Genomic DNA, 13,201 nt, shown 5'->3' with positions numbered 1-13,201 from the left:
TTCCCGTATAAAAAATGTATTTTAAAGTTGAAAACCATTATTTGTTAGGATATTACCGGTTACTTATTTGATTAACAGAAATACGAAGTTGGTGATGTGTAAAGTTCCTTTCAAAGACGTTTTCAATCTTATAGGCTTTATCTGCATCGCATTCATATTTGGTTAAGTTGATTACTGTATAGAGTGCGCTCGCACAGTCCAATATCGATATCGATAGCTTGCCGACTGCATGCAACGCGCACGCTCCGTCTCGTGTCGTGTGAAAGACATTTAATTAATAGCCCGCATTATTTCGTGGTTAGTCTGTACTACGACGATGGAATGGCGATATTTCACCAATAATTATTAAATTTTGCTTTGAGGTTTTATTTTATCGAAATCTCACCTAGACAGTGACCTTCTCTTGTTTCGAAGGTCAAGGAGAATGAAACGCTCAGAAGCTGAGCGCTGTATGACGGAGAGGTGGTAAAGGGGGGGGGGGGGGGGAGAGAGATGACAGATAAATTCGAGAGTTAGACAACTGTAAGACACTTTGCAGGTTTTAAGTCATGTTTTTACATTAAAGAACATCCTGTGTGCGAACCTCTATTGTGTTTCTTTTGAAGTCGAATTTATATATGATATTTTAGCTGTCAAATTACTTTCCGAAGACACAGAGGGCAGAAGAAGCGCTCGATGGCACTTGCATACTTGCGCTCATTCCCTAATCGCTCACTCGCATACTTCCACACTCGGATACTTGCACACACCCTCGCTTGTGTACTTGCACACTTGTACACGTGTGCAGCCTTCACGTGCCCTGTCCCTCTCTGTGCGAGGCCTCCCCCCGCCCCCTCGCGCGTGTGGCTGCAGCTTCCGTCGGGCCGCGGGCAGCCGCGGTCGTCGCCGAGGCCCGCTGTCCGGTCGCACTTCCTTCAGCCGCGCTCCGTGCTTTCTCGCGGTGCGGAGAGAGTGGTCGCACAGCCTCCCCGGGAGAGAGTGGACACACGGCCTCTGGTCACACGTGCTCGCTGTCGTGTCGGGGCCGCAGAACAACTCCGCGCACTGATCAAGCCGTTTCAACCAGTGGAATGCTTTCAAATGAAATTTATAGCTGACAAGCTTGTGTTTTTTTTTGGCTTCAGGACTTTGCTGAGAACCAGTGGTTGGAGTGTTATGAATTTCACTAAAAAAAAAAAAATAATAAATCCAAATTATTGATAATAAGTACACTTTTCTCTGAAACATTCAGCTGTATTTCACTGATTACGCTGGAACAGTCAAATTAATATGTTATGGAACATTAACCACTATATATAATTCAGAGTGTAACAAAACTGTGATATCGCTGTCAGTATGGTGTTTAAGGTAAAAAAAAAAAATCAAATTTTTCGTCGCAATGTTGGTAGACTATAAACTACTCCTCAGATACTGACACAGTGCTCAACGTCATCTCAAGATAAGCACTGACGAGCATCGAGCACCAAACAGCACGTTCAGTTGTTTACATATCGCGCATTCTTCCGGTGGTACGGTAGAATTCAAGTTTATATACCTTTAAAGTAACTAGCACCCAATATTTTGACAACTTTCTGTCAGTATGTGACAGTACCTATAAATATTCTCACAGTTGTTATTAAAATGTAACCTTTAATGTAAGGAAAACTTTAATTAAAATTTTATGTTTTCGGGAACACAATCGTAATATTCCACTAAAATATACACCAAGATACATAAACAATTCATTTGGGTTTTTTACTTATTTGCAGCATACTGCCTAGAATCAAGGGGAAATTGCAGATGTGAATGGAGTGTGACATTAACGTTTGTAACAGGAAACACCTCAGTTATTTTTGATGTTTTGTTAAGCTTGAATCTATATTAACATAAAAAAAACTATCTAAAGGAGAGACAAAAAAGTTATAAAAAAACGTAATTTCAAGTGTTTTATTAACAAAATCAATTGGTATAAAACTACAAGTAACAAAAAACTTAACAAATATTTGATTATAAAACTTCAGTCATTATGAAACAATAAAACAGCCATGAACAATTATAACAAACAAGAAATAAATAATGTGGCTAAATCTACCTGCACTATTGACGATGAAGATCAAGATAACAAGAAAAAGTATAACAAACGTCAACAAGATGGATGACTCGGCACTCGTATCTTGGGAGTTTATAGTAGATGCAAGCAGTTTCGTAACAAGTTTCTTTGTACAAACTTAATAAGAGTCAAAATTCTGTCTATGCAATATAAACACAAATGCAACAGAAAATAAACCACAACGTTAAATATCACAGAATTTTCTTAGTAAACTCTGCAATGGTTTGGTAGGATCATGAAACGGAACATATTCATGCCAAAGAAGAAATATATTTATTTTCTTCTCACCAGAAGAGTTTTCAAACTTCAGTTGTAGAAAGAGCGTGCCACTTTTTAAAGGTTGTCGATTTGTTTCACCAGTTTCTTTCTTGAAGGATATTAGATCATGAGATCTTATGGCGAAAAACAGTTGATGAACAGATCTCGTGGAAGCTATTCGGTGTAGATAGCAAAATATTTTCGAGTCTCGACGAGAAATCAAAGACCGCAATCAGTTAAATGTCACTGGTAACGTGGTTGGCTCGACGCGCTATGGCAGAGGTCAAACTCTTCAGCGACATCAAACAAATCTTTGAAAGAGTCACTGGTGCACCTGGCTGAAAAGTATTTGGCCCGTTCACTGTAATGTTTTGTTGACTTGGACAAAAAATGGTCTCGTGGCGTTGGAGAATATGACGAGATGAGGTACCCGGTGTTGGGAGCTGCGAGTGTTCTTCGGTACCCTGAAGACGTCTCTTTAGGAGCACCCTGTCTTTGTTCACAGGAGAGTATCATCCGGCCGCCTCCGCTAGTGGTACCCGTGGTGGTGGTCATCGTCGTCGTGGCCGCCGCCGTAGCCGCCGTCACCACCGCCGCCGTAGCCGCCGCTGCCACCGCCGCCGTAGCCACCACCGCCACCACCCCCGTAGCCACCGCCGCCGAAGCCGCCCCCGTGGCCTGAAGAACCGCCGCCGAACGAGTAGCCGCCCCCGTGGCCCGAGGAACCGCCGCCGTACGAATAGCCGCCACCGCCGCCACCGCTGCTGCTGAAGCCACCCCCGTGGCCGCCGCCGAAGCCGCCGCCCCCGCCGCTACTGCTGAAGCCGCCCCCGTGGCCGCCGCCGAAGCCGCCGCCCCCGCCACTGCTGCTGAAGCCACCGCCGAAGTCGCCGCCGCCGTAGCCCGAGTGGCCGTCGTCGTGGTGATGGCCCACCTCCTTGTGGTAGACGATCTTCTTGGTGTGGTGCACATCGTTGATGATCTCCGGCAGGTGCACCCTGATGTGGACGCTGCGACACACGAAGACAGCGTCAACGCACAGTCTAAAACACTTTACGGCAATGCTCCCGAACATGTAAAAGGACTTATTGACCTGTGAAACTGTATAGGAAAGTTCCTTTATTTGTTTAGGAACAAGTCAGATGTGTAGGAAATGTACCATTGGCGTTCTTTGCGCACTGACGAGCTGACACTCTGGTGTCGCTTTGCGCCGGCAGGTACTGCGAGAACTAGCTTAGCAAAACTTGAATGGCATACAGGGAAGGCCCAAAGTGTGTTCGGCCCACATGTCTGTAATAAGCTACGCACGGCACTGAGAATAAATTTCCATTAAACATAGTAAATAATAAAAAAAAAGTGATAATAGAGTCCAGACATAAAAAAACTGTGGTTCATAAAAACTCTCTAGATACCAACATAAGTAATTTTCCTTTTCAATAATATATGACAAAAATTTATTACATATGTAAGAGAATGACCAAACACGTATGACGGTGGAATGTCACGTGACAGAGTTGCCCGACTGGCTGCGAGCAGACACGACCGTCACACAGGAGCGCGACCATCGCACACCCACGTCGAGGGAACAACTTTCACGGAAGAGAATCTCTGTTTGCCGGACTGAGGCCTAGTTCTTTGGAGTAGCTTTGGGTCCGTCCGGCAGATAGTAGCTTTCATAATATATTACTAACACAGCTGTATTGCTTGTGAAAAGTAATGCATAACGTATAAGCTATGATCAGGCAAACAAACAAGTGAAAAATTAATTCACTTTATTTTGATAGCAACATATTTTGTGGTGTGGCATACCAGAAATTTTTGCATCTACTATTTATATAGAGCATGATATTTTAATTATAAAACAGCATTACGTGTTTCTCGCACAATTTAAATCTCTGTTGCTAAGAAATTAGTCTTTAATTAGTTAAATTAACATTATAAATATAAAGCTTTGTATTCGAATCTCCCAGTCCGAGTTTTTTTGCTAGTAGTTATGGGCCCACCCAACAGAAATCGTAACTTGTCGCGCAAAATATTGTTTAAGTTTACCCTGTTAAAGTCGCACTTCTATACATCCCTCCTTGTTCTATGACAACTTTCGTTACCCACAACCCATCTCAACTGTTGACATAGGGACTGTTATCTGACGAGTCGTAGTACCATCCAACTATTGCTTAATATACATGGTAACGCCAACAAAATTGCGTGGTTTTTTCCATACAGAACAACGCTGTAATACATTGTTCACAACAATTCAGCTACCTATGTTATTTCCCAACAGCAGATTATACAAAAGAACCTTAGTATAGATTTTTAAATACTTATTGTTCTAAACTGGATTCACAAATTAAGAGTCGTTTTTTAAAACTTACTAGTCAAAATTTAAGTTAAGACACTTGCTGTTACATTTCTGAACCATTTGAGATAAATTAATCTCGGGTTTGCTGCCTATTGTTTGTAACTCAATTGAATAGCATCAGCTGTTTTTAAGTCAAATCATTTCGTACAGAGAGACAAACTTTTTTTAAAACTTTTAACTAGGTTTTGGTATCTAATCCAGTAATAGGAAAAATAATTAATATGTAATGATTCAAAAAATATGACATGCACTTCGATTTTATGTATTTGTATTGATGGTTGCAACAAACATTATAGTTTTTAAAGCAGAGTATTCTGTTCCTAATGTAGTAAAGATAGTTCCTCACCCTTTCAACCATATTTATAATGTTTCTACAACAATCATAATTTGAAATAAACAACGTTCTGAAGATAGTGCTGAAAAACATAATTTAAAGAGAATCATAAACTGATTAATACAAAAAAAAATATTTAATGATAGTTCTGTGTATTAAAATTTAGAGAGTATAAATTTAAAAAAAACGAAAATCAAAATTGTCTTGAAAATGCTTGAAGCAAAATCCGAGTGTACATTTAAAATTCTATATAATACTACGTTAGTGAAAACACGGAAAGAGTATGTTTTTAAAGCATATGATGCAATGCACAGGATGTGCTTCGACTTACTGTTCTTTGCCGCCTAAGGTAGCTTCCACCGCTGCCACAGTGAGAGCCAGAAGCAACCCGACCTGAAAACAAGAAGTGGCATAGTTCACTAGTGCTGCGTACTCGCTGAAGCGACACAAGAGATATCACAATCCCAGATACAAAATATCCTAGGAGATTAAGGGGGAGAGGAACTGAAACACACCGTCTTGATTTCATAAATATTTTGCAACAATTTTTTTTTCAAATTAAAAATTTAACTCTGTTATAACATAGTACATAATTTAATGACCTTCCTGAAGTTGATAGTAACGAGCTGCTATAAGTAGTTTCTCAGGTAAAGTTACTGGCGTTCAACACTGAATTAATTTCTGGGAATGACTACAATTGTCATAATAATGTCTGTCAATAGAAACTATGTTACGGGCTTTGTAAAACTCTTCCAAATATGATCTCTGCCTAAACGAAAGCAAAATGTCTAAAATTTAATAATAAAACGTCTTCGTTTCCTCCCCAAGGAAAAAATAAATGCATTTTCCAAAGAATGTTTAGCCCCAACGGGTAGGTATGTTTAACGGACCAGAGGGTAGGTATGGCAAAAGATTTTGAAAATCAGAATAATTACTATAACTCTATTAATATGCCGTATATGACATAATTTTGAAGTTATTTTACCTCGTAAGAGTAATATAACTTTTATTTGTATAGATCCATTCTTGATGCGACCAGCTTGAAAAGGTGGCGCAGTGGTAAAACATGCGCACGGGAGGGACGAGTGGTTGGATCTCGAATAAGCCGTATTCCGACCTCGGTGATTCGTGGTTGCTTGAAATGACTCCAGATAACACGGAGATGGTTCTTCGAACAGACTCTTGGTGGAGTCCTTCTCTGGCTTCGCTGCACGAGTCCGCCTCCATGGCTTCGCTCTCGGCCAGGTACATTCTCCGAGCTTGAAGGTGTTTTAGACCGGAGGCCTTCGTGACCAGAGGCGCTGACTGAAGCTCGGTCCCACACGCCATTTCGTCCTTCGTTTTCTTGTCGTTACTATTCCTTAAGGGCTATTTCTCCAAATTTAATATGATAGCTCCCTTGTCCTTTTATTTCTGACACATTTTCCATGTATTTTCACGCGTGTTTTTTAATGACTATCCCTTGCACGGCGTTGTACGGCTGGCAAATATCGTCTAGTAAATTTCTGTCTGGTGACAAAATTTTGCCCACCTAACAACAACTGAAAAAGAGTTATCGAGATAAAATGTATATAAATAGCCTTTACAGCAAAGTAACGCAAAAAAATGTAATTATTATGTTTCCGTGTGAGACCGAGCCATAATCACCCCTTTGAAGATGGCTGCAACAAGGCACGCCGAAACGTCTGGCACGTCATTATTCACACGGACGTGGTCCCAACCCTAAAGCCAAGAAGAACTGAAGGTTTTTCACCATTCACCGTCGCTAAGATGTTGGCTAGTGAGTAAAGTGAATTAAAAAAAAAAAAAAAAAAAGGCGCGAGTGCTTGGTAGTAATTTCACTGAGTTTAGTGTTACAAAGTGTTGCGATGATCACACGGATGTAGTTGCTGACTGCATCGAGATGAGTTATTGCACATCGTTAGCGAGATGACGGAGCACTTTCCCGCCAACGCCTTCGTGATTCAGTGTTACGAAACTGCAAGTTACGTCCACATCATCCAACCATTCACCTCTTGTTCGCCCTGAGTCGTTGGGGCAGGAGTCATACCGAGCTGAGGGCGTGTCCTAATGCGTCTGGAGTATGTACTTGCATGCACTGGCCTCCGGAAGTGACGTCACGCGGGCTGTCCAAACCACGGCCCTATATATAAGACTGGCATTCCTATCTTTTGCCTTGGCGTGTCTCGTCAGCCTAGTGAATCTTGCGGCGGCCTGCGAATTAACGAAGCTAGTAGTTGTTGTGTCCATCATTAACATTGTGTTAAAATACGAGCTTCGTATAAAATATTATATTATTCCTAATTCTGTCTCAATTTATGTAATTTTTCCTAAGAATACTATTTTTTTAAATTTGTTTGGGTGCTTGGTAAATGCCTTAGGATTTTTCCGCACTTGCTAGTAAAGTTGATGTGGTGAGAAAGAATGTCTCGCTCTTGTATTGCGCCTGGCTGTAATTAAGGTTACGGCTTAAAACCATCAAAGTTTTTTTCCCCGTTTTTAAACCTACCTAACGACCCGGATGAAAGACAAAAATGGTAAGCTGCAATACCAGGAAAATTTAGAGTTGAAAACCTACTAAGAAGAGGATAGGAGTCGGGGCTCGTCGATTTGGCTTCAATTGTGTGAGTGGAAGCAGGTGCCCCTTTCAGCATCCTAACATATCTCTCCTGAGTGGGCCACAGGAAGCGGGAAATAGCTCTTTAAAGATTTTAAACTATATTTTGATGGATATTTTTTTCTCCTGCTGAGGAGTTAGCAGCTTGGTATCGTTTTTATAAAATTTTATTTTCTCTCGCAATATCTACTAAACTATTAACTACAGAAATTAAATTAATTGAAACATTTAAATGTTTATATTAAAAAATATATATTCAATTTAGTAAAGTTTACTGTAATTTGGTTTGTTAAAATATCTAAATATGAATTGTTTTAAATAAAACGTTTTTAAATTGTGTTAACTGTCGAGCGTGCTTTGTGATTTTATATTTTGTCCTTCAATAGCAACGTTTAACAAAGTTTTTCTGTCATTATGTTCCCAGTCGATCATTTTTCTTTATTCTCTTCCGTGCATTCAGAGCACATGGCTCTGACAGCTGTTTCAAATACCCTATAGTCGGTCATTACTACACAGTTTGTCCTACAGTTTGTAACAGTCTCTACAGTTGTGAGCAGCTTCTGGCCACGTGTCTGAAGTGATTTGTCATAAAAACGTATTAAATTATTGGAAAATAGACAAACTGTAATGATTCTTCTGATAATAAATAAAAAGCAAAATAAATAATTACTTGCTACCATTTACGTAAATGTTTATTTTATTCAAATCCTCGCCCTATTCTGTAATTAAACTGTTTAAAAATACATAAATTCTGTAATCAATAAGCTAATATTGCGACAGAAAAAAACGATACCAGTCGGTATCGAACCTGCGCCAGCAAATTATCAGACAGCGCACGGGGAAAAAAAATCTCTCGAACTATCTTTAAAGCTTTTTCTCGCTTCCTAAGGCCCACTTAGGCAAAACATTTTAGGACGTTGAAAGGGACACCTACCTGCTTCTACTCACACAGTTTAGACCAAATCGGTGATCCCCGACTTGGAACATTCCTTCGTTGGATTAAAAAAAATTACTGGATTAAAAATCCCACTTGAAATAAATTACACTTTCTTGAAGATTAAAATGTATAGCAAACAAATACTCTTGGTTAAAATAAGCACTTAACATTTAAAACATGTTTTCTTAAAGGAGATCCCAGTTTTTTTGTGATCTGCATTCTAATGACAACTGCGGCAAGGTTACAAATTATTGATATGAATTTAAACCCGCTAAAACTTAAAAATAAATTTAAAATCCTAAACTGTAACCGCAGTTTATAACTAAACAGAGTTTTTAAAAATATGGCCAATTTTATATGAAACTCCTATTAACACAATGTAAATCATGGGTTCAACTATTACTAGCGCTGTTAGTTCGGAGGCCGCCGCGAGCTTCACTAAGCCGAAGGAGAATGAAGGTAAGTCGCCTGACCTATCTATATGACCGTGGTTCGAACTAAGAGCGAGGAGTGCAGACAATTCGCCATTTTTAAAAGTGTTTTGTAGGTTATGTTTGATTGAACACATAATCAATTATAACAATAGTAATTTTTTTTTATTTACCAATATTAACATGAAATGAAACAATTAATGTTCAATTTGAGTTGTAAGGAATTTTACATATAACGAAAGTAATTTACGAAAATGTTAGAAACTTAAGTTGATTGCCACAAATTCGTATGTTTGCAGTTGAGTGAAAATGTACTATTTTCAGTTAAATATTTCTGTTAATATAAAATACAATTTTGTTAAAAATAAGTTAAAAACCTGTTTCACTGGCTAAAACCATTCGAAGATGCCAAGCATGATATTGTTTGAAACCGGCGCGGCGCACCGCAAGGGCGCGTGCAAGCACATAGCCGCGAGCTGGAGCCAGACCACGGCGCGAGGCCCGTCATCGGAGGGCGCGGCCAAGTCGCCTCGTCTGCCACGGGCGAACCCCCGGTGCGCACACTCGGCGCTTGAAGCATCCAAGCTGGTGCCAAGTATCAACTGCTCCGTTCCAAATAAGTTCCGAGCGCTTGGCGGATGATGACGACGTCCACTTCGACGCGAAACGTAAGCACGTCAAACAACCGCTGCTGATGTAAACTTAGCGAGGCTTTCGAAAACAACTCAGTTCGTTGCCATCTGCCATCTGGACTCTTTCTCAATCAACCCCGTGAAAAAAAAACTTACACCCTTGTTCCTGAACTCAAAACATCTGATGGGTGATTTGAGTTTTAAGTGAACATTGTTTAGGGACCCATTTTGGGTAAGAAAAAACACGGTGTTTTTTTTTAAAGTCATCTGAACAGTATTGTAGAAATTTTGGAGATATTATTTTAATCGCACAAGTCAACAGTAATTTTTAAAAATTGAATTGAAATTATTTTATTAAAGCAATGTTAAATACATATTTTAAATATGACGAAAAAACTCAAATGAGCATGATTTTCAGCTAACTGGAAGATATATACATATTTGAAACGTCAATAGCAAGTAAGGTCTCAACATGGAATTATTTTCAGTTAAGAGAAAACTATTGGTAAGATTCGCGAGAGACGCTTCCAAGCCGAGACTGTGACCTTGAACCCTATCAAACACTCTTAAGAACAGTGAATAATTTTGTAACAGGTTATAAATTGGTTATTTATTGGGAGGTTTTAAAAATTATTTAAATAACGCGGCAGGGTACGAACTCGGGACGCAGTTGGCGGAATGTTTTATCGCAGGCTGTACGACAGCTTTCAGAGTGGCGCAGGGGGTATTACATATGCTAAGTGCTGGAGGAGAAGGATGGGGGTTGAGAGGAAGATGAAAGTGCTCCTCTTGCGTGGTGGGGGGAACCGGTCTCTTGGGAAGGAGGGGGGAGAAGGGAGAGGGTCAAGTTCAAAACCCTGTCGACCCTGTCAGTCTCCTGTGCAGGCAGAGTTCCGTTTCTTGCGCGAACGCACCGCTAACACGAGAGCTGTGCATCGAGGTGTAGGCCATTGCTTGAACCCCATGTTTTTTTTAAAAACCAAACTAAATTTTGAGTGAATTTCATCTTATATAAGTTCACAAAAATGTCTCAGGAGCGGACATAAGAATGTTCTAAGAAATTAACGACTAGATTCGTTCACACATTTTTGTTTTGAACATGTTACATAATTTATAGAATGCCATTTTCGGTCCACAATTGAAAATTGCTACAAAGCTTTTGTGGCAAAAAAAAATTGAACCAGAAATGACCTAATTAATTTTGTAAAAGTTCTTTAAGCTTAATTACCTAGTAGAAGAAAATGAAAAGGAGGCCGAGACACTTGGAAATATAACTTATATATATAATTATTACTGAAGGTTCGGAAATCTGTTTATTTATGTTTTTCTTCGCGACGAAAAAGAAATAACCAAGAAATAGCAAAATGTTGAGTTGTTACATCGACTAAACTGACAGCCTCTCTTCAAAATTAACATAAAAATAATTATACATATAGACGTACATAGTTGATTAGTAATAAAACACATTGTGGCACAATTCGCGTTGCGTGCGCGCGTGAAACGGAACGCTGCCTACGCGAGGTTGGTAGAGTTTTGAACTATCCCTGAGTTCCTTACCATGTGACAAACATAAAACCGGTGGTTTTGATTCTGTACAATCATATTTCAATTTAAAAGTGAGACACCTTTCATCAACTTATTACCAGCGAACAAACATCTCGCATAAGTATACCAGGGAAAACGAGAAATGTCTAAATGTTAGGATAAAAACGCAATTTTAAATGACTATAGAACCAACGAAAAAATTAATAGTAATACTGGAAACTAAACGTTGCCAATTTTTGCAAAAGGATATCAATGTCACGTACTCGTAAGCTAACCTAAAAAGTATACGTAACAGGCATGGCTAAAGTAATGAGAAAATTATAACTATCAGCAAGTAAATTATATTCTTGTGCTCTCACCATTTACACCAGAAATTCGGGAAAAAAGGAGTACGAGAAGTTAGATACTACTTGGAGAGAATAATGAGTATTTGACGTTTAAGTCCATATGCAAGTCAGGGAACCTCAGAAAAATTTCTACAAGCATGCAGAAAACCTAATCAATTTTAAAAATAATAATCTATCTTTGAGACTACGGTTGTTTAATAATTTCGAAATAGTATAATTGTTTAAAAAAGAAAGAATTTGGAGCCTGTGAGCATAGGCCGCACGCGCCACTAGGGAGCTTCGCGGGCATGCATAACACACACCCTGCAGTCTTGTGTTCCTCTCGCGATTAAATACTGCCAAGTTGAGCGAATTTACGTAACATTTACCTGATCATGTCAGGACTGGCAAAAAATTTATGTGACACACACAAGAGCAGGCTCCATTAAAGAATCATCGTAAAAAAAGTTCACGATATTAACGAAGCTTTCCTGAGGCGATATGAGATAGTGCGTATGCGGTGGAGCAAGCAAGTGGTGCAGTGGTAAAGCACTAGAATAGCGCACCAGAGGTCTCGGGTTCGAATCCTCGTGCGGCCATCCCGCTAAAAGTTTCCTTGAATCAGTCAAGGTGCATGCTGGGACGGCTCCCTGCCTGCTTTCCCAGTCGCCCTGCACAGCGGTGATCAGTCGCTTGTGCCTGCTGCATGACTATGGAATGCTTTAGAGAACCAACCACTGTGAAATGTAGTATTAAGGTAGTTGAAAACGCGATATTTTTCTAACTGTTGCCATGGTTATCTGCTCGGGAATTTCAACAGACCCGTTTAGCGACAAAACTAATTTAAAACAACTGCACATTTTTGTGACTTTTGCGATTTGGGTACAATAATATTTTGACACGCCCTGATTAAATCTTACAAATTGAGTCTTTTATGAAAGTGATCTGAATAAGAAGGAGATTGCCAGTGATGTACAGACAATGAGTCGAGTAAACAGAACGGTACGAAGGTTCTATTCACGGCGGGGTGAAACCCGGGTTCTTCGCCTCCCACACTGCTGCTACACGTGAGCATCGCCGCCTAACGAGCTCGGTGTGGACGGAAGGTAGCGCCCTGCTGGCTGGACTCACCACAGCTCTGTTGCGCGCCATGTTCTCGCCCGTGCTGAGCCGTGTGTCACCGCGAGATGCCGGGAGCGAAGTGCGGCTCCGGCGCCGAGACGCCCCTTATATACTCCCGCCCAGCCGGGGGAGAGGGGCGGCGGCGCGTCAGAGCAACAACTGCGCATCTCGCGGCTCGCGGTCGGCGCGGCGAGAAACGGAAGACGCGAGATTCGCACGCTACGGAATGAAAGAATGAATTATGACGGCGCTGTTTACGTCTGTCACTACGTTTTTTCGCCTTGGAAAACGGGGAAAATAAGGGTAAAAGAGGGGAGGTTTGACGTATAGGAGATGAAATTATATTTTAATTCACAACGTGTGCATTGCGTCATTAGTAGTAACCAGAAATATTCTCGGATTCATTTAGTAACATGCTAAAATTCAAATAGTTTTACCTTAGCACTTCTTCTGATTAGTTCACATGTTAATCTGGAAGACTGTGGGCCAGTTAGAGACCCTCAATCAAAGCAGTATCAAATCACAAGTTACCCAGTACAGTCAGCAGCCAA

The 13,201-nt window shown here is 40.3% G+C and overlaps 1 protein-coding gene across 1 annotated transcript; it reads right to left on the bottom strand.

Annotated features, from left to right (window-relative positions):
• Positions 1-1,912: 1,912 nt before the first annotated feature.
• LOC134529206 (uncharacterized) lies at positions 1,913-12,714 on the bottom strand. Its single transcript, XM_063363073.1, has 3 exons — positions 12,660-12,714; positions 5,372-5,433; positions 1,913-3,357 (listed from the first exon to the last, which is right to left on the bottom strand). Exons 1-3 carry the CDS (start codon positions 12,678-12,680, stop codon positions 2,877-2,879), a joined length of 564 nt encoding a protein of 187 aa, XP_063219143.1. The 5' UTR covers positions 12,681-12,714; the 3' UTR covers positions 1,913-2,876.
• Positions 12,715-13,201: the final 487 nt, after the last annotated feature.

This window comes from Bacillus rossius, chromosome 1, assembly GCF_032445375.1.
Source record: "Bacillus rossius redtenbacheri isolate Brsri chromosome 1, Brsri_v3, whole genome shotgun sequence".
NCBI lineage: Eukaryota > Metazoa > Arthropoda > Insecta > Phasmatodea > Bacillidae > Bacillus > Bacillus rossius.
The sequence above is the reverse complement of the archived record's forward strand: the minus strand, read 5'-3'. Positions and strand labels throughout refer to the sequence as shown.